General features: G+C 37.0%; 1 protein-coding gene across 2 annotated transcripts in view; it reads right to left on the bottom strand.

Annotated features, from left to right (window-relative positions):
- Positions 1-22,453, bottom strand: part of skd (mediator complex subunit skuld) — a 108,996-nt gene that overhangs the window by 7,320 nt on the left and 79,223 nt on the right. Inside the window, exons 8-26 of one of the 2 annotated variants that reach the window (XM_019046934.2) lie at positions 21,045-21,203; positions 17,669-17,981; positions 16,672-16,970; positions 15,219-15,408; positions 13,450-13,602; positions 12,285-12,608; positions 11,617-11,807; positions 10,478-11,135; positions 9,716-9,925; positions 8,679-9,161; positions 7,773-7,937; positions 6,716-6,899; positions 5,736-5,989; positions 5,281-5,472; positions 4,394-4,662; positions 3,347-3,489; positions 2,171-2,448; positions 1,630-1,902; positions 346-626 (exon numbers count right to left, since the gene is read on the bottom strand). In XM_019046934.2, coding sequence (XP_018902479.2) covers positions 346-626; positions 1,630-1,902; positions 2,171-2,448; positions 3,347-3,489; positions 4,394-4,662; positions 5,281-5,472; positions 5,736-5,989; positions 6,716-6,899; positions 7,773-7,937; positions 8,679-9,161; positions 9,716-9,925; positions 10,478-11,135; positions 11,617-11,807; positions 12,285-12,608; positions 13,450-13,602; positions 15,219-15,408; positions 16,672-16,970; positions 17,669-17,981; positions 21,045-21,203 — 5,019 coding nt within the window. The remainder of the gene's footprint in view (positions 1-345; positions 627-1,629; positions 1,903-2,170; positions 2,449-3,346; positions 3,490-4,393; positions 4,663-5,280; positions 5,473-5,735; positions 5,990-6,715; positions 6,900-7,772; positions 7,938-8,678; positions 9,162-9,715; positions 9,926-10,477; positions 11,136-11,616; positions 11,808-12,284; positions 12,609-13,449; positions 13,603-15,218; positions 15,409-16,671; positions 16,971-17,668; positions 17,982-21,044; positions 21,204-22,453) is intronic. The other variant, XM_019046935.2, reaches the window with a different exon arrangement.

Here is a 22,453-nt window from a genome sequence, read left to right as displayed (position 1 = left end):
TTTTTCAGTTCAGCGTGGAGGAATTTTAGGACATAAAAAGTTTCACTTCATCCATTGTAAACACTTTACTCACTCCTAGGTAAGTTCCCTCTTTCAAAAAAACGTTAGATGGGTGCTCTTGCTGAAATGTTGACTGCAATGATGGTCAATTCGATAGGTATTGGCATATTCCGGGAAGGCCAACCAGTCGTTTAAAATTACTGGAGGTCTTACGGCCAATTTTCACAAATTGAATAAAATAGCATCAATTTTTAGAATCTTCAAGATCTCAGAGTTGAGCACTCTATCCACTCCTTGAGAGGATAGCCTTTGGTCTGGGAAACACATTAAAGAAAAGAGTCGTACCTAAGGACATCAGTAGTGATTTGAGAGTCTAGTGGATGCCCAGCAACCGTTGTCTGCTGCTGAAGAATCTCGTCAGCTTGATTCTGTTGCATGTTGTTGGTGTGCATGTGAAGGGCTGATTTCAAGAACGTTGGACACACCGATTCTAAGTGCGGACAAGCTGACCAAAACCATCGGGGCATTTTCCCAACTGGTGCTGTTGAAACTAAATAGCCGAGGGCCAATGGTTGTTGTAACAAAGCACCCACTTCTTCTTGGACATCATTCAGGCCACCACCACCCTAAAAAAGTGAATTCATCATGATTAAGAGGGCAATTAAAGTGTAAAACAGCCTCACTTAATGACAAAAAGCATCTTTTGATTTGACTAGAACCAGAATGTCTCTACAAGTCAGGAAGGATTAAAAATAGGCTCAAGGGACCTAAAAAAAAGAAGAAAGAAAGAAAGAAAAAAATGATTCCCTAGCTGGCCGTAAAATTGGGACAGATGATATTTTATTCTGATCTGATCTAATCTAATCTGAAATCATCAAAACACAATTCTATTTCAGCTCAATTGACCCATTGAAAGCTACAGCCATTCAGGGGTTTTCATCTGTACTATAAATTGACTTTTTCTGCATAATGTAAATTTCAGTTGGTGCAGCATTCAAGGACCATTTAAATATTATGTGAGCTACTTAAGGGGGGGGGGGGGGTATAAGCTTGCCTTACAGGATGTTACATGGAAGCAGGAAGGGTAAGGGGTTAAGTACTGTCGTATGTAAGTCTCTCACTTACAGAAAAAATAATATCCCAAAAATAAATATTTTCAGGCTTTCCCAGTTGTTTTCTGAAAAATTAAGGGAGATTAGGCCAGTCTTACATCATTCGAAAGATGGTAAGGGGGTGGCTTATAGGTGACTTGAAGGGGCAGCCAAAAGTCGGCCATTTGAAATTAAGTAATCAGAAGTTGTCGGAAGTAAGACATGTTGTCTTACGAAATACTCGGATGGTCCGTTATGCAAAACTAGTATATTCATGAGAATTTCAGGAAAAATCTTTTACATGCTCTAGATAAACGATTGTTTCGTCCTTCATTTAATATGGATGTATGCCATAAAATTTGTTGTGAACCACCCTATAAACTTCAATTTATTTGCTGAATGGACTTCTTTTTCATGTATATGTTCAATTATACCTGATAAACTTTGCGTGGAATGTACAGGAATGACCTTGCACCGTCGTCTTCAACGACTATTTGTGAAAATCATTAAGGATGGATGAGACAGCATGTTTACTTACTCTAGAAAGACCTCCATTGCATGGAAAAACATTATGGTCATCAGAGGGTCCACCCATGGGGCTTCCTGGCTGCGAGGAGGAGTCCCCTCGACCTCGAGGACTGCCATTCGGAGATCTACCTCCACTAGGGTCAGCGTCTGTCCAAGTGCCAAAGATGTCGTTGAAGTCTGTCATGCCTTCAGGCATATCATCGTTCAGAGCGGAAAATAGTTCATCATCACCCAGCTCAGTATTGATACCATGCTGAATATCTTGGAATGCAGTTTGAGAGGACTGTAACAAAAGAGAAAAATTCATGTTGCAAGTGAAAAAACAACTTGTTCAAGGTCATGACCGGACTTTGTTCAATCACGAACTTCAAAGAGGTTTGAAATAAAGAAATGTTGATGGAAAAAAAGAAGTAAAAAAGATATCACTGACTAGGGAGTTCAAAAATATAGCCTTGTGGCACTTGAGAAATTTTAACAAACAAAATTGAAAAAATTATCCGTGAATTAGTGTGACGAATAAATTTGCGACTAGAGAAACAGGATTTTCTTACCTGAGTGGTAGCAGAAGTAGGAAAAACTAAAATGTGTGTGCAAGAGACATCTTCCGGTGTTGATAGCTGACAGTTGACAGACGCTTGACTGAATCTTTCGTCAGGAGTGAACTGGTCTGGCATCAAGCGGAGGGCCGAATCTGGTTCGAGAGAAACCAGACATGCACTCAGGATCGATGGTACATCTGTTGGGTACTGTAAACTGCACTGGCTGCATATTTCCTTCAAGTGTTTAGAAGCTTCCAGCAAAGATTTCCGACTTAGCAGCCAACTCCATCCTGATAGAGTTGAAAGATGTAAGTTAGAGGAAGAGGTTAAAAATAGGCGATTCACAATGAATTTGTGTCTCCATTGTGATAAGTCAAGAGGGCAACAGAAAAGAAAACAATGCTACATCCGAGTGCAAACTTTCCAGCAGAGCTAGAGTTCTCGCCAGATAAGTTTACGCACTTACAAACTACGACATCTTGATTTTTTCATTTACTTTCAATTCTTAACTGACACTAAAAGATCTTCTCAAAATATGCATTGACTTGTTTTGTGTGGGCTCTAATTGATAAGAAAAAATCTGTGTGATGAAATTGTGATGATATTTCATCAGAAAGAGGCCAAAAATTTCAAAATTAGAGATCTTTAAGTACATCTATGATTAATTTAATACATTGAAGACTATAAGCCAGAGAATCTAGAAGATTCTAATGTTTTTTGAAGGCGTACGATTCTTATCAGTGATCAACAAACTTAAGTTCAGCATTTGTTCCAACTTCAAAAAGTCGATTACTTGACAGTGCGCCAAGACAATATTTCATGACATTTGATCATTAACACCTTGCCTACCAAGGTATTTTAGCACTTATTTCCTACCCAGCCAGAATAGCACTTAAAAAGTGCCTCTTAGAAATTCAAACTCGAAAAAATTCTTAAAAATATGACAAGATGCACACTTGGTCTCCGCAGCTCCGCAGTGCTCACCTGAAATGGGAAAATCAGCTACTTGAACGCTGATTGTTTTTAACGATCATTTGGCTCCCTCAAAACACATTGAAACTAATCAAATCTATCGGTGAGGCAGGCAACGTGTCAAAATGAGCTGAGAGGAAATGGCAAATTGTCTTAATTCTTGACATAAAAAAACTTAAAATGTAAATTGAAAAATGACTGTTCATTTAAAATTACCTTTTAATTCACCATGACCTATGCGTCCAACTCGGCCGATGATAAGCCTCCATGGAGTGACGCTTTGAGACATGACACCTAGGATGAAATCCATTAATTTTTGTAACCCTAATCTCCTTGCAGATGCTTTTCTTCGTCTACTCCTGTTGATAAGATCCAGACAAAAAAATTCAGATTAGACAAAGAAATGAGTTCAAAATGAAATACTCGTTTAAAATTGTAGTGCGACAAAAAAAAAACCTAAACTTAAAAATTCTGACCTTTAAAAAAGTGAAATACAGTCAACCCTCTTTAAGCGGAATAGCAGGTAAGCCTAACTTTCCTTTAAGTTCTATCATTGCAGGGTCTCATCAAATTCTCATAAAACTAATATTAAAAATTTAGGCATAACTCAGATTGCCAGTAAAATGGTATCCACTTAACTTGCGCTCATGTCCTTTTTGTCCGCTGATCTGGCAGGCAGCACTTTAAAAGATTTGAGAGGAACAAGCTTCATGAGTTGTATACTTGCCTTTAGACGGTTGAAGACAAAGTCATTCGCAATGCTTACCAGGCAGAAAGACAGAAAAAGACTCTCCTCATATTTTATAAGAGAAAGTATGTTCATGAAGGTTGATAAATTATTACTCAGTGCTTCTAAATAATTTTTTTTTTTTCTTTGCACCTCAATTTTTGCTGCCTTTAATTGTTTTTTAAGAAGCCGATTTCACTTGCGATGCGATTTCTTTAAGAACGAGATGAAATCAGCTGCGTCTAGTCTTCCTTATACATGAATGCTTTATAATTTGTTATTTGTTTGTTGGACTGTAAATCAACGATACAAAATTATTGTGACTGAACTTTCTCCTAGTTTCCTCACAATACCTGTAATAAATGCTCAGCATTTTGGTTTTTTACCTCAGGAAGTTAGTTAAGGATTATAGGTTAATGATCCAAATTAATGACTTTTACAGTATTTTTCTTTACTTGTGGGGTACCACAAGGTCAAATTATATCCTAAATTGATGGGTTCAATAGGCAAAAAACCTACAACTGCTCAAGACTTACCTATTTGGTATGTGAATATTGATGGTGGCGGTATCTAGCAAGATCCCTTGCTCGTCTGTCGCTGAGGCCAGCAGCCATCTTTGGTCTTCACTTAAACAATAACAAACGTAAAGTACCGAACATTTCTGGTCTGCTGGTGGTCCGCCATTGTTAGAACTGCTACCGCTAAGGATATCACCATCGCCACTTCCACCGCCAGTTGTTTTATCCCGCGCACACGTGAGAATATACGGGGGAGTGTACACTTTGTATGGAGCCTTGTTCTTTTCCTGCAAAAATATCAGACATGATAATTGAAATTATATAGCAACAAAAAGCTAACTGTTCCATGCTTGCAACAGGTACTTTGGAGAGAAAGGCATCAAGTTCCAGCGCAAAATAAAAAATCGAAATTGAAAAGAACTTTGTCAATAGAGCACAAAAAGCACCTCAAGATCGAGTAGGGATGATGTTCATGTTTAGATTATCTGAAAGAATGATGAAAGGTTGCCCTCCATCATGGTGCTATTTCAAGTTTGCATATACAGATTCCTTGCTTCACACTTAATACAGAAATTCTTTGCACTAAGAATGTACAGCACCTTTTTGCAACTCAATATTCCTCACAAAATCAAGAAAAAAATGAGCAATGAGCATGGTTCTGCTTGATGCTTTGCGAGGCGAACACTGAGCTTATTTTAAGCGGCAAGGATATAGCCATGGCTTGATGCCAGAAGGACATGTAATATGTCCACAGGACATATTGTCAACAAGACATAAAATAACAGTAATTTTCTTCTTCTTTTTTTAATTTTAAACGTCAAAGTCTTTAAATGATAACGAGTAGACTTTACTGGTACTACGATGGAAATTCAACTACTTAATGAGCGTAGGCGAAAATAACTTACATCCTTGTTCTTTAAGAAAAGGTCTGTCATGGCTGCTGTTCCGAACCCTGTCAATGCCTTGATGTTAGAAGTATGAGAAAGGTAACGACGGCATTGAGAAAATACAGACATAGCTAAGGCACGCATATCATCAAGTTTACACTTCCGATCACCAGATCTACCTAGTTCCACAATACTTTCCAAAGATATAATCTGGAAAAAGAAAGAAAAAATTAATATTAGTACAAAGAACTGTCTGTAACGTAATTGAAGACTTGATAAAAATTTGAACGGTGGTGAATATTGTTAAGTGAATATCTTGTACAACATTCGTTAACTGCATGTTGCCTTCACCCCAGATTAATTCTGCCTATTGGCTGCTTGATTGATATTTTTACATGTTAATGATGTTTTCGTAAGTTTATTTTCCATCATTTTAAAATTGATAAAGTTAAAAAGACCTGATGGTTACTAACCTGAAGTGAGATGTTGGTATTGATGTTTTCTGGCAAACTAGCTAGAACAGTATTGAAACAACGGAGTAGACCTAGGCAAGCTAGCCGCTGAACATCCGCACTAGTACCATTATGATTACTGTCGGCGCCTATCGTGAACGGTTCGACTAAATAGATGACAATGGCCGGAGGATCGCCTTCTTCATCACTACTTGTATCATGGTTGAGCTCTTGACTGGATGGCGTAGCAGAGTCACCGCCCCCTTTGCTATCATCTGAAAAATAAAAAAAATTCATCAATTAATGATGCTAGTCCTTGACAATGTTGATACAACTGACAGTAAAAATAAGTGAAACCCTCATTCATTTTCTTGCTACTTTAATCAATGACAAAGAGATTCTCCAAGTGAATAAAAAAGACAGCATTCTTTCTTTTAAATGAAACGTTAAAAGAGAAATAAGACGAATAACCATCTGAGAAACATTACTGCTGATCTGAAATTTTCAGTGAGCAAGGTCAAGGTCAAATGACGGTGATGCGCTCAGTGTTATGAAACAGACAACTTAGATGTTTCTTTACATAATGGAATTCCACAACCCCATTAGAGATTTACAATGTCTATTCAAAATTCAAAATGAATTTTTCTGTTGTTTTCCTAATTTTTCCTAATGTTTGTAATGAAATCTCTTAATTTTGTGCCCAAATAAATTGGCACTTGTTTGATTTAACTAACCAACATATTCAATGCTACATGCACATGTTCAATTTTCCTGATATTTTTCTGATACAATCAAATTCCCTGATATTTTCTCTTTTTTCCAGTCATGACTGATGGCAGACATCCTGTGATTAAAAAACATCAGATTAGCTGTTCCTTCTTCAGTGTGCCATATGAGAAGCAACGTTTGGACCACTTCATCACAAGATGTTATGACTCATAGATTGATGATAATATTTCTTAGGTGATGAAATTGAGTAAGAAGATAAAAGCTAATATTACCTGTTGACTCTGATTTTGGCGTGGAGGGAGCTTTATCCGAACCATCGACAGAATTGGGAGGGGGCATGGGCGAGGGAGCAGGCCGATCCCCGTGTCTAGGTTGATTGGCAGCTTCCGGTGGATCCAAGAGAGTTCGATCCATAGGACACTGAGAGAGCTGGGGTGCCAGGTAATGCCGACAAACCTACAAAACCATAATTGAGTAATGCTTTAGAAAAAGCACATATGACAGCATACATGGTTTATCTGCCAGTGGCGAATGGTCGATTTTCCATATTTCTTCATTTGAAGCTATGGTAAAAAATCGATTATTAAGGTGTTCATTGCGAACACCCTGTATATCAATCCTTTTTTATAAGTTTAAATGGCAGATCAATCAATACATCGCAAAGCACGCCACGCCACTGTTATCTGGGGAACTGCTTAACTGGTTCTTTGAACTCTAATGTACATACATATAAATTACTACTTGCTCACCTTCAAATTCTGAATTTGAGAAAAATTTGAGAAATAGTGTGACCGGTATATTTCTAAAATAGATTTGCAGGAAAAATTAAAAATTGTTAGAAAGGGTAGCTTTATATATTCATGGTAAATGAGCATATTAATCTGGAAAATCTCCTGAAAATCAGAGTCAATTCTTTAGCTGCGTTTAAAATCCATTAAAAAGAAATAGATTTCTTGGAGATTGAGGGAAATAGACATACATGGAAGATAGCTCCTTCAATACTGATTAAAATAATTATTAACTCAAAAATTAATTTGCTGGTAAGGTTGAAAGGCGCTATTTTTGGCTGACAGTTGAAAGTTAATAGCACAGCAAAATAGCTCTTGCCCAGAAGATTAAATAGAATTGAGAGTTACAAGGCAGGGTTAACGGTTAATCAATGTTGAGGCGCAAATAGTTATCATTTAAAGTTTGGACTTTGATAAATATTAGTATCTTACGAGAGTCATTGAAAAATAAGGACAAGACATATCAGACAAGAGACATCTATATAACTGCAAACAAAAATGAATAATTTTCGTAACTGTTGCAGAGGATGTTGAAACATACCTGAGCATAGAGTTTTAGCATTGACGTGACATGACTTTCTCCTAGCATTGTAAACCATTCATCAACCGGTTCTTTCGCTAATTTAGCTGCAGCAGACTTGCCAACTCGTAGGATTCCATCCCTTAGCACCTTGGTAATTGGACAATGTCTACCTAACCTACAAACCTGAACACAAATGCATTGACGGGATTAAGCAGTTGATAAGTTAGGTGATTTATGATTAATCGGAGTAAGAACGAGTTGAGTTTCTTATCAAACTTCATCAAACATATTACACTCGATGCATTAAAGAGTGAAAAGTGGCAATCAACTAGTTGTAATTGAGATTCATCAAACTCTATAAAAAAATCTTTTATCAAAATTCTTAGTACAATAGCCTACTTCTTGCCCAGATTTGACAGTTTTTCTTACAAGACAGTTTTTAGCGATTACCCAATCTCTAGCAGATAGTACCACTGCCGCGCTAAGGAAAAATAGCGTATAAACATTCGCACAGTGCCAAGTTTTTATTGATAAAATTTTTTTTTTTCAAAAAAGTGATCAATATTTTTCATGGAAAATTTCGGACACTTTACATCAAATTACAAGCAAAATTCTCTAGAAAATCGAAAGAAAAACATTTACAAATAATCCTAGAAATTTAAGATTTGTAAGCTGGTCATAGCTATAGATCTCAACTGATAAGATTTCAATCCCTCTCACAAGGCTGGCATGGCACTTTGGTAAACATATGAATTAAGTCGGTTATTTTGTTTTCCCTTTAAGATAATAGGTCACCTAAATATACCAGAGCCTAAAAAGAGGACATATGAGCTATTGATATAGTTCATACACTCTTCTACTGAACACGATTAGGATATCCAACTAAACTGTTGACTTAAACTGGATAGGATATTTTCAACTAACCTCATACACAGAGCTTAGCTCCTTGAAAAAGCTTCTTGTTCTTTGGAGAATGTACTCGTTATCAGGCGCGACAACGATATACGCAATGTCCCTAGTGTAACAGTATGGTTCAAGCAGCAGTTTTTCCCAGTATTGCACAGCGTATGGTGAGATCGAGAGCCAGTCCTTCTCGTGGCCAACCATTATCGAAGGGATTGGTTGCGGCTCACAGCGGTCATCTGCTCCGCGACCGGCCAGCCGGTGGAATTGACGCCACGTCAGCGGACCTGACACGGTGTATGGAGCATCCCACAGACGCGTTGTACACTTCTTCTGGATAGCATCCTGTAATAATGGTTGCAGTGTTTTCATAACTCGAATGATGTCCTGATTACAGCGCGGACCCCGTGCCCTTAAGAATGGCCAGCGATGAATACACGATCGATTACTGACGCAATGTTGCGATGATAAAAGCTGTTGCTGTCTAGCTGCCATTTCCTCAACCTAAACACGGAAAGGTTTCAACTCAAATTATTAAAAATTTAAAAATGTAGAAAAATAGCAATTAAAGAAAAAAGACACGACACGACAACAAAAGGAAAAATCAAGGCATTCACTTTAGGGCAACAAAGAGTTGTGATGACTAATGATTTAATGAAATGATAAACCATTGTAAACTCAATTAAAATAACAAAGACATATCACTCTCAGTTTATACATAAAATATAATATGTACATTCTAATAAAAAAGTGACAAGTGTACATACATCTATTCAAGGAAAATACTGGGACTGCATGATTTTTAACTAAATTGCCTCTCATGACCAAAAAAATTTAACAGGGCTAGACTACATTAAAATCGATTAAATCAATTGGTTATGTATACAAGAGCTTGCTCATCTAAAAACAGTTTAAACACTGTGACTCCACGAAAGAAACTTTAAGAAAAAAGACAAGTAAGTTTAATTTTTAACAGTGACCTCAAAATGATGGCAGTTCCAACTGATCCAATGAATGCCATTTGATCAAGGTTTTACGACAAAGATTGTGATACATACCTTGCACATAGCTACTGTGGACGATTCTAACTGAGCCAGACGACCTTGTTCCAAAGCGACAATCGTCACTTGATTGTTATCTGTAAATTCTAGGAGGTTAAAGGTTGGTGGAGCAGAGGGTGGACGATGAAGACGTGCAGCTCTTAACAATGCATTGCTAGCTGAATGAACTATCACACACTGTTCTCGTACTCGATCCATCACACTCACCTGTTGAGCAAAAAGCAGATGCAATTACAGAATGATACATATAACGAAAAATTCGGATTCATCATCCATGAAATTTCACCACAGCTCAACTAATCATAATTCACAATCCAAGACAATTTTCGGTAGAATACATGTGCAAAAGTTGCTCCTACAATGCACTCTGGCATCTTGATACACCTAAACGCCACATGTGCTTCTTTTCCCAAAGGTACCAGTTTCATTATTCCCAGAGAAAATCGTGATACTCTCCTAAATTACATTGCGCGTCAATGTAGTTAGGTAAAGAGTTTCATTGGTGATGTTTCACTTGACTTACTCTCTTGACTTTTGAATATTCTCAGATAATGCGGTGAGTGACATACCATATCATAATGCAGGTATGACTATGGGCTTAATCACTTTTTAGGATATTCATTCTCAGAAACAATGCTCTGTCCATCTGACATGATAAGGATATTTTCTAGCGTTGATAGAAGCTGCAAAAAAATACAAAAACAGGGAAGGAAAATGAATGGACGAGTTAAGAAGAATAAACTCTTAAAAATTACTCACAGCTGCTCCATTGAGGTCATCTTTTTCTACAGGTTCTTCAGCGACTCCAGTGATTTCCAGCTCATCCTCGTAAAACAGGCCAGCACGATGAGATAAGCGTCGGTTCACAACCGCACTGAACCCGCAGCTACACCGAATTGAATCTTCATCCAAATTATGATGATTTGACGAAGAGCCAGGCGAGAATGGCGACACTTGCGATCCTACTGATGTCTGTGGTAAATAGACAGCAGCATCTGCACCACGAATATTGCCAACAACTTTCGAGCTTCCGAGCTCAGCGTTACAAACACATAATGTGCAACTATCAAAATTGTGATCACGGAAGATATTCATTAAAGTATCACCTAGGAGAATATTTACAATAAGCGAGTTGGCCTCTGGCGTCCGAGAATTTTGCACACCACCCGAAACACTACTAGGCGCAGGCTCGACCGAGTTGATGTTTTTATTATGGTACGAATTGGGACCGGCAGTAGGTGTAGCAGGACTGTAGGGGGGCGGAGCTTGAAGTGGCGTTCTCACGCCAGTGCTTCCTGGTCCTCTGTGCCACGAATTCATTGGACTAGGAGGGAAATGAGCCGGGCTTCCTCTCGGATGAGATGGGAGATTCCGCTGTTGGAAACTGGTTGTAATATTCCCTATGCTGGGTACAATTCTGTAAAAAACATTACAAATTTATTATTTTCAATCATTTCCTATATTTTAACTATTAAATTTGGCCATCAATTATACTGCTAATACCCAAGAGACTAACTTCACTTATAATTCAAGGGACCATTAGGATGCTTCCCACAGTAATCAAAGAGCTTTTAATTCTCTGAAAAGTAGAACGCTCACAAAGTGGGGCTGAAACAATATTATAGGCCTACAGTTTGGACGACATTTAATTTTTAAGCTCGGTTCATGCAAGATACTTCATGAACCTAAAGCTTGGTGCTTGGGATCGGTCACTTGTTAAAATATCAGAGATAAAAGGGTAGGAGTCAGCAGCGCTTAATTACGCCGCGGTGTTGCACTATTTCATTTGACATTTACTTTGACTACTTAAAAATAGATGCAAATTTCTTTGAGTTATAACATGAACATAGATATGACAAGGATTATTTTAAAAGAAGACAAAGGAAAAAGGTGCTTACGAATTTGATTTGTCAACATGGTGTTGTTGCGGTGCATTGTTGTTTTGGAACATGTACGATGGTTTGTACACGTTGGGAGTAGGCAGCGTTACAGGAGGGAGATTATGACTGGGAAGATGAAGTAAAGGCGCATACTTAGAAGATCCCACAAATTTGTACGTTGTCGGCGGTCGAAATACATAGGACCAATCCTGAAACAGATTGACGAACATACTGATGATTTTCGAAACATGAGAGGAAATACTGAAGGACATTGTCAAATTTTAGAAAAAGAATTCCAGGACTTTTCCTGATCAATGGATCCATTTTGCTATGTCAGTTCATACTCATCAGTAGTAAATGAACATTAGCAGTAGTGAGAGCAAGTTTGTCACTTGCTAAATATCAAATGGATCAATCAATAGCATTAATGGAGACATGTTTATCTTTAAAACAAACAAATGTGAAGATGAATTGTTGATTTCTGTAATTTCATTAGGAGGACAGAGAATACTTTCAATTTTGATTGTGAGAATTCTATTATCATCCTTTATCTGAATGCATGACATGCACAGTAAAATTAATTGTGCAATGAAAGATTCGCTTGTAACACACATAATGATACAATTAATCAAGCATTTGTTGTTTAGAACAAGAATGTTGATAAGTAATTTTTTCCAAAAACTCACTTCAATTGGTTCTTCGGGAGGACTACCCATGTCTGGGTATGTTTCTTGTTTTATCCGAAGAGTAGCAGGTAACAGATAGTCCGATACAGATTCATGAGTAGGTGTGTCGGAGAGCTGCCCGCCACATGGCGATGCGTTTGGATTATGTTCAAGAGAGGGAGGAGTCGGGAACATTTTTGACAGTTCTTCCGGGCGCAATATTCCTGTACCGCAAGTACCGCTTCCACGCGGAGGTCTCACAAGCAATGAATTTGTGCTATTTAAGCTCCCGCCATCTTCACTGCCAGCTGGTTTATTTGATCCAGGAGGGGTAGGTACTTGTAGCTGCACACACAAAATTTTACAGCTATAGAATCTCCATAAATAATTCATTTTCGAATTTGCTTACTTGACAAACAATGCATTAGATACACTATTTAGTGCTATGAACTAGCACAACAAACAAGATAGAAAATTTCATGACTTTCGGGAAGTCTCAAGTTTCTCAGGTTTTTCATGTCTTAGAAGCCCTTAACAGTTACTTAAATGCTGCTAAGTGTTATTGGTAAAGAAAAAATATCAGTAATTTGATTGAAAAAGTATGAAACTAGTAAAACATGTTGTACAATAAACATTGGTTTGATAAAAGAGATAACTAAGCAAGGGGACCAACCATGATCAAAACTGTAATGGGTATTAATGGGTCTATTTCGGTGATTTAATGGACCCTACAAGATCAGCAACTGTTGATAAGATTTGTTGACGCACAAAACGTCCAACATTAAGAAAGATACTGCCCACTGAAAAAAGCCGTGTATGACATCATCCACTGCATAGTGCTTACTCTGGCTTCTTCCTCTGTATTTCATCAAACAATGTGTATATCACCGACTGGTTAAGCCATCGTTTGCATTACTGGGGTAGATGACATCATATTGATGAGCAATATCTCCGTTTATATTAGATGTAGAAACTTAACGTTAGAGCGGATTTTATCATTTTTTGCTAATCTACAAACTTAGACCATCATAACACAATTCTGAGACAAGCACAACTGACGCATTGAAATTAGCTTATACGGTCATAAATTTTCATGTTCTCGAACCAGACCAATATTCAGTCACTTTTTAAGTTGGAAATCGTTAAAATATAGGAAAATATTTGGACAAATAAAATTGAAAATTACCGTCTCATCACTAGAGGTATCATCAGAATTGTCAAACAATCTATCAAGGTCCTTGAAAGTTGTATTTTCTGTTATGTACATGCTATCGGCTGTTGTTGTTGGACATTTAGGCTCATTTGCAGAAGTTATTTCGAAGTCTTTCTTATCTTCCTCCTGTGAAAATATTAGTAAAGAGCTTTTAGAAAATTTACATCCTATGCATTGAAAAAAAAAGATAACAAAAGAGGAGAAAAATGACAAAACTCATCATTAAACAGACCAAGATAGGTACTTAGGTGTTTGACGGTTACCAACATAAAGGAAGAAATTACAGTATGTTTCATGCGCCAGCTGAAAAGTTAGAAATTTTTTAAGGGGTCTGGCAATATTAAAAACTTAACGGAACTCGTGAATTAAAGATAGGAATAGTGGCTGCAGAGATTTTCAAAACTTGCCTTTTTAACTTGATAATGAATGAGAACACTAATAATGTATATAACAGCTCATGGGACAGAACTTCAGAACAAATTGAAAGAAAACAGAATCCACATAAACACATTGTGAGCCCTCCTAAAAAGCAGGGATTTTTAAGAGCAAGAAAAAAATAAAGGGGAAAACTTCCCTAGCAGACAACACATTGATAAAAATAATTGCAGGTAGGAAGCACATACATTAGCAGGATTGCCACTTTGTTTGAGAACTTTAAGGCTGGAGTCACGGCAACCTTGTTAACTTATTCGCTCTAGAATCTGTGTAGGAGAGTTGGACTGGACACAGAGGTGGACTCTCAGCACAGTATGGGGGGTACTCTCCATTATAGCCTTGACTCAGAGGGCTTTTTTTTGAGCTTTAGGGTTTGCTTCAGAGAATTCCAGTGGCATCATAATGTTTCTTGGAAAATTTTTCATTAGAAAAAGTGCTTAAATCGCTAATTCCTGATGATCGCAGGGGCCCCATTGATACACTTCAGACAACAATCAAAAGCCACAAAATTATGAATAAAATAAGATATAAAGTAAGCTCCTTATTGAATACAAGTCATGCTGCTCCTTAAGCTAATTTTGTATCCTTCTGGCAAAACCACATTGGTGAAAATAGGCTGGTGTTATTACATTCAAAAGTATGCAATGCAAGAAACACGATTTTTTGAGAGATATACTTAAACTGAACTACAATGAAGGAAAGGATTCTACAATTTGCTGAATTCAATATTTCTATGAGCATTTCCTGCATGAGTAGCGGAATGTAAGTCGTCTTGGACGCAACCAATTTAAATTCTAGTGAATGGTGCAATGGCTGATGACTTTCAATTTAGCAAAGATCACAACAGACATCCACAAGTCTTGGTTGAACTGTTAGCTCTTTAAACTTTGCATGATCAAAACGAAAGAGAATAGAAATCAAGGTTGCCACAGAATTTAGAAAATGAATTTTCTTGACATTTCCCTGATTTCCTGGACACATTTTGGCAAAATTCCCCGACAGCTGAAAATTTGCCAGGCGGTTAAAAAGAAATGATTTGAAAGAGTTTTCAGGCAAAATTTGTTGTTCATAACGTCTAACTCATTCTAGAAAGCAAATAAAGGTGACTTGACCATTTTTCCCTGACATTTCCAGCTTTTCTCTGACTTTTCAAAATGCAATGACATTTCCTGGAATTTCCTGACTGTGGCAACCCTGGTCAGATGCAGATAAGCAACAACAATTCCTTTGGGAGAAAGAAAAATCTTAAAATATAAAAGCATTAGATGTGATGGCAAGCAGCAAGCTAGTCAAAAAGTAGTAAGTACCTGATTTGAGGTTAGACCCGGTTCCGATTTGATAAACACGGGTGACTGAGCTGGAGGAGAGGATGGTAGAGGTGGAGCGTAAGGGTTGTTGTAAAGAGAACTAGAGGAAGACGAAGATAATCTAGGTGGGCCTGGACCTCCCCGAGTATTTGGTTCAGCCGGTTTAAATCGTTTCACAGGATGATTCAACCTGGCACACACACATGCAGATAAAATGATCAACAAAGCATTGTACTTAATCACAGGGGGAAAAATGGAGAGGGCGTTACTGTAGGCAAGACTGGAGCCTATTAACAGTGGATTTTGAGTGGGAAAACAAAAACAATTCTAAAAACACATCGGCCCCATTCCCAGACTTAGTCATCCGTTCATTTTGTTCTCTTCTAGCACAAGCTCAAGTAACTTTTGAGCAAAGCGGGTGTCCACATGATTTCCTTACGAATATAAAATAACTGTGTGATAACGGACTGTTAGGTTTGGTTAAAATTCACTTACAAATAAAAAAAAATCAACTGCAATTACGATTAAATAATTGACAGTAATATTATGATCAAGATTCAATTGAAATTGGGAAAAAAGAAAATTCTACTAAGATTGACAAAATTTTAGCATCATTCCTAGACAGTTTCTACACCTACAAAAATAAGTTAAACAATACAAATCCCTTTAAAAATTATGTATGAAACCAAAAAACTGATAATTTTATTTGAATAATTTATTCTTTGGAGCATTTTTTTTTTTTACAATCACTGCCCAAGGTGGGGGAATCGCTTGACATCTTTAATTTAGATATTACAAGGCCCATAAAGCTTGAGATAAAGGAAAGTATATTGAACAAATTTCCGCAGGAGATGTCATCTAATGAAAAGACTTTTTTAAACGCGTACATAATATTGAACAATGATCAAGAGTGAACCACAGAGGGCCGAGTAAAGACATCCATTCTAGTAGACTAATCCACTAAGGATATAAATTATACTTCAAAATATTATTCAGTTTTGGTGTCAAGAGATATTTCAATCATAACATTATTTGTACCAAAACTTGCGAATAATGCGGTATTGCATTAACCTCTGCTTTTTTTGGAATGTTTGTGGCTCTCAGTTTTTTTCACATTAACATTTTTGTTAATGAATTGCTTTTTCCACATGAATCTTTTTGATATCGTACATCCTCTGCTTACAAAAAAAAGTGTGCCTTTAATGGTAATCTGATGTTTTGCACTTTCAAAGACCAACAAGTGAGTTAAAGACAAAATAATGTTGCAAGGAAAAGATTGTTCATCTCCATTACTTTAGGAGACGACACCTTCGCAAGCCTTGCCTAGATTTCCAAAGTAATTACTCCGAAAGATATCAGTTCAGGAATTTCAGTTTATAGGGTCTCCCTGTCACATGTCAAATGATGATGCCGATCTTTATCAAAGGAAGAGAATTTAAACCTTGGGACTCACCATGCATCAAGCGTTGAATAATCGTAGAGGAGTTGAGAGTGGACTTCCTCTTCGAGGAGAGCAGATTCATAATCTTTGGAAGAGAGCACAGGTCTTTTCAACAGATTGACAACTGGTACAGTTGGGGTAGCTGTTGATGTCATGTGGGTCGAGGTTTGCAGCTGGTGTGACGCCAACTGCAGGGAGGGTGCCGAGGTTGTAACAGGAGGCGGCGCACTTCCTGGGCCTCCAATGCTTTCTTGACTGCTCATTTTGATTCCGCAATCAAGACTTCCCGCAGAGGTGTACGGAGAGAAGACCTGTTCAACACAAGCAGAATAAACTATTAAACGAATCCATAAATGATGCAGATATATTCGATTGAGACTTTGCAGGTAACTGAAATTTGGTGAATTTCAAATTTCAGTGAAAACTACTGACTGATTGAGCATGATAATATCCTTGCTTTCTAAGTTGAACATTTATTGTAGGTGATATGACTTCAATTATCTAACCTGCTAAAATGTACATTTTCAAACAGGAAATACAGCCTGATGACAACACAAGGTAAAACTTTTTTTCACTTTAAAACTTATGTATTTTTCTACAATTCCTTAACGGAAATAATTATAGGAAATACTACAAACTCGGCTCATTATTAAACGCTCTCAAAAGAAGCAAAAAAAAAAAAAAAATTCAAGAAAATTCTCCATTCATTGCAGTGAAGCCCAATTTTTCAATCAGTCAATAAGGCTCTTTTTAACAAATGATCATTTTATTCTTGCACAGAATGTCCCAGAGTAAACAGTCGCAAATAGTGGCATTTTTGAAGGTCGAAAAGACATTTTTCCCTCCTTGAATAAGGACTTGAAGTCAAACCCCTCCGAGTTTCAGGGGTGAAAAAAAAACAAATACACACGAGTAATTAGTCTCTAGTCATGTAGGATAAGCTATTTGTTTCTGCCTGTGAAGCTTTAGTTTCCCTATTTATGGTAAGCAAAAAATTAACTTTTCATACCTGATTCGATACAGATGAAACCGATTTCGGACCTCCATGCAGGTCCGACGTTGGTGTTCTGGTAACCTTCTCATCATTACTAGGAGTATTTGGCTGTTGTAGGGGTGTGGGGTGTTGGGGCGAAAGGGTAGGCATTGTTGGGTCTATAGAGGAGGGCACGGATGATGGTTGAGGAACAGAATGGGGATTCGTGAGTGGGGAGGGCGCTCCGACAGAGGGCGTCGATGGTGCCGCCAGCAGTGAGTCACTTTGGTGGTGGTGGCCATGGTGAGGGGTTGAGGCTCCGCTAGGATTGTAACTACCGATCACATGTCTGGAAAAATTCGACAAGATTAATTACTTTCAAAGCATCCATGAGTTTAAGCTCACTATGAGATTTAAAGAACGAGACTAAACTTGAAAGAATGGAACCATTCAGTTTTAAAACTTCAAAAATTATACCTTCCAAACTTTTCAGCAAAGGATGATTTAATAGTCAAATTTCCCATAGTTAGTGAAAGTTGGATGTAGATAAAGGGAAAAACGTAGTGGGATGCTAGTCATGGAAAGTGGACATAATAAAACTAATATTTGCATTTCTAGTTCCACTGTTACATTTCTTGTACAATTACATTGGAATTCTTACCAATGAATAAATTATTAAGAAATCATTAACATGCTGATGACATCTTCTATCAATTTACATGAAGAGCCTTGCACATTACACACAGAATTTGGCACCAGGTAAATTTCTGTAGTATTCGAAATGTTCTTTATGACATCCTGCTATCAAAGTCAAACTTTCTTCAGGCGAATTTTGAGAAAAATTCTTGCAAAGGAAGACAGCTAAGTCTTCCTTTGCAAGAATTCCTTCCTTTGAAAAAGACAGGCAAAGGTCAATGTCATTTAAAATTATATATTATAAAATGATACTGAAACAGTGGTTCTGAATTCTTCAAAAATGAAGAATTAAATTCTAGTCGATAATGTCATAAACACAACTGACAAAAGAGCGAACAATCTATGGTTCTGCTACTTTAAAAATTTTCAGAGTGTTTGAGCTACTGAATAACAAAGCCTTTTTGGAATTTTAAAAAATTTGAAAATAAATAAATTGCGACATTACATTGGTGCTGTGGGACATTGTTATCAAACAATGTTTAGTGCAGTTTAGGTTCTTTATAAGTTAGAATTTCAAAAATTTTGGACCAAAGAGGAAAAATATACTTACAGAACTATAGCAAAAGTACCCTTACTTACTAAAGCAGGCATGGGATTGATTTGAAAAAAAGTTTCATGCACATTCGTCTGAGTGACAAGCCAAGCATGAGGATGAAAGGCAACAGCAAAGTACAGCAAAGGGGGGGGGGGGGGGGGAGGATGTAGCTAAATCAGCTAGACAGGATATTTTAGAGATTTACAAAGCTTGCAATGATTGACTAATGCAGAAAAGGTGACAGGTTTGGCTAAAATGAGAAAAGAAAGATTCAGGGGAGATGTGCTGAAACCATCCAACTAAAGTTGTGCATTTCAGTCTCAAGTACAACCAGAACCCAACCTCAATTTTTAACTTTCATTGGAAAGTATTGACCAGAAGTACACATCATCGAGTAGTCTGAGGTACTCTTAACTCCATGTTCTCACCCAACTTATACTATTTCCATCACTTCAAATTCATGAAAGAAAAGGACAAAACTTTCAGCTCATTTTTTATTAATAGTGTTCCCCTCAAAAAGAGAGAAAAAAAAAGAGAGAAAAAAGAGAGAGAGAGAAAAAAAAATGTCATGCAGCATTTTGAAAAGAACACTAAAGCACAAGAGAAAGCTTTGGATTACAACAATATTACACAGGGTTTTTAATTCTTTCTTTAAATCAATTGGATGGTAAAGTGCATGGAGGAAATTTCCATTAGCATTATCCGAAGTTCAGAAATGCATATTGAAGAGAAATTTGCCGTGTGAAGAAGCAAGAGTAGAGTGTTATATGGAGAATTATGATGGAATTGGCTTAAAACTGCAATGGCATGGGTTTATGGGCGGCATGATAAAAATAAATGGATTAAGGTTGTGAAATACTCATTAGGAATGAGACGACCAAGGATTTTTAGTGCTCCAATCTTTCCGCAACATCATAACCTCTATCTGTTCACAATTTGATACAGAACTATGACTTTCTCAAGGACAGGTTGAAGAGGAAAGATAGGTTTATGCAACCCAACCAAGAGAAAGAGAGAGAAAAACTGTCCAGATATGCTTCAATCTCAATACAATGGAAAAAAGACTCCAGTCTTGCCAACTAATAAAGCTGGAGAAAATCAACTACTTGGCATCTAAAGATGGCAAGTTGATGCCAAGATGTTTTCATTTTTCAATCCTACCAATTTCAAATTTAATCCATATTATGCTTGCCATGGAATTGGTTGCTTGCCATCTGCACACTTGGTTATTTCTCACTTACCTTAGTAGAAAGCGACGAAATAGGTCGAGAGGGAGTCATGAAAGGGGTCAAATTAATGAGATGAAATAACAAATGATGAAAAGCTTAGATGAAAGAGTGTTCAGAATTCATCAAAGTATTTCTTTCTTCCAGTATTTTCATTGGTCAACGATTTACAAAAACTAAGAATAAGTAGATGGGACGATTATTTACATCAACTTACTTCTACTTGCTTGACTCAATTCACTTTTGAAGATAAATACACTTGATTAAATGTCTACACTTAGATAATTCCCAGAGATCAACATTATTTTTCTAGCACTATGACCTGGAGAGAGGGTCGATATTTCACAATTTTCTTCTTCAGAACTTCTTCATTGCTTCAATGAAATCACATTTTCAGAATTTATCAGAATTCTTGAACTCTCAATCTAATGAGTTTAACTAAGAGCGATGAAAAATGTCAACCAAGTCACCCGCAAAGAGAAAATTTTCAACCTCACAGAGCAATTTTAGTGGCAAAAAAAAGAGCTTTAATAAATAAATATTACAATTCGGTGAGTATTAAAATTCAAGGATCCAGTGTATGAGACAGGCAATTTTAATTCTTTCCGTAACAGACATGCACTTAGCTTTTGCCAATGACGGTGGTCTCATCGCGTCCTCGAAAAGAAAGGTCAGAGGTAAAATAGCTCAATTTATCATGTATTGGTTGCGTTTAATGTTGCCATTTAAAGTTTGCTTTTTATCATACCTTCAGAATTCATAAAAATATAAATATATTTTTAGAATTATCAAACTTCCTGATCACAATCGGCTTCATTCACTGGACCCTATAAATAAGAGACTTGAGAAACTGAATGAATTGTTACAAGATCTCTTAGGAAGGTTGAAAATTCCATGTCCAAAAGAGTAAGAAACCCAAGCTAAAAAAGAACAAAACAATAAACCAACAACGAACCTTGTTAACGGGTTCGAACAATCGTCGGTGTTCTTTTGAGCGAGTGGGCGACGATGAAAAGGGGTACGAAGGTTACGAGCTACTTGGCCACCTTTCAAACCATCGAAATTCCCACTCTGGTTTTTACCTTGATTTACTTTAGTACCGACCTTTTTACACCTGTAAGTTCATACACGTATCCAGTTTAATAAACGTCTTTCTACAATGATTCATCTCAAATTGCTTACTTGCAAACATGCATGAGACATTATCTTTTTGAAATCGTGAAAGTAAAGGAGGGCCAATTGATTTTTAGTGAAACGGCAGCATCAAATAGTCAACTCAATAGCTTGTTCAGTTTTTAGCCATGCTTCACAAGGAAACATACATTTATAGATAAATCAGAACGACTACAGTGGTGTAATATGCTGTGCTGTCTCAGCGCTTCATAAAATACTTAATTCTCCCATCTTTTGCATCATAATTAGTTGCTGGGAATTTTTTCTCTATTTTTCATATTTAAAGATTGATTTTGGATGAGGGAACTTTTAAGAATACATTTTCTTTGTGGCATGTTTTTGTTATTTATTGACATGATACTGATGAAAATTTGCCAAAATTCTGGCACATATACTCTGTTAACTTCTTGTGAGGAGATAGAAACCTGTTGGAAAACGGCAAATTTTACAAGTAGATCACGTCAAATTTTTGTTCAAGTACACATGAAAGTTCATTGATTCCAGTGCACATGAACTTGCCAAAATAAGGCAAGGATAAATTGATTTTGTCAGAGAGCCCTCTAATTACAATTAAAATGTTTATCTTTCATAGAGGCATTAATGTCTATTAATAGAGACTTTCAAGGGCTAGAGACAAGAATTTACAGTGAGAACAGGAAGAGGGACACACTTGAGTCCAAGTCAAAACTAACACATAAGATTCACTGCTTCAAATCAAGTCCAACAGGACATGCATGCACACAGAAACAGAGAAAAAACAAATAAAACACTACAAAAAGAACATGCTTAATCACACTCTATAAATTATGGAAATATTGAGAGGTAGGTAATTTGAGTGATCGGAGGGTTACAGAATGGACGCTAGGAAGGGTCAAATCTAGCTTGCAATTGATCTTTACTGCATAAGACAGTAAAACTCATCAAAGGGAGAGCCTACGCTTTGTTGCTTTTTTGCTTCTGTGCTTGGACCAAGGACAGATTTCTTGTCAGGGATTTTGACTGAGAAATTCTATCGAGGGGGCAATCACTGAAATCTTATCTAAGTTGATAGAGCATTATTTGACAAATCTGAGAAGGAGTTATTTAATTGATCAGAAAAACCCTTGTATTGATTTGCTCTGCCTTTTCCCATCCACATAACACTCATAACAGGGTATCCACACTTTTTTTAAAGATTGATAACCAAACGGT

The sequence above is a fragment of the Bemisia tabaci genome, chromosome 1, assembly GCF_918797505.1.
Source record: "Bemisia tabaci chromosome 1, PGI_BMITA_v3".
NCBI lineage: Eukaryota > Metazoa > Arthropoda > Insecta > Hemiptera > Aleyrodidae > Bemisia > Bemisia tabaci.
This window is presented reverse-complemented; position numbering and strand designations above follow the sequence as displayed.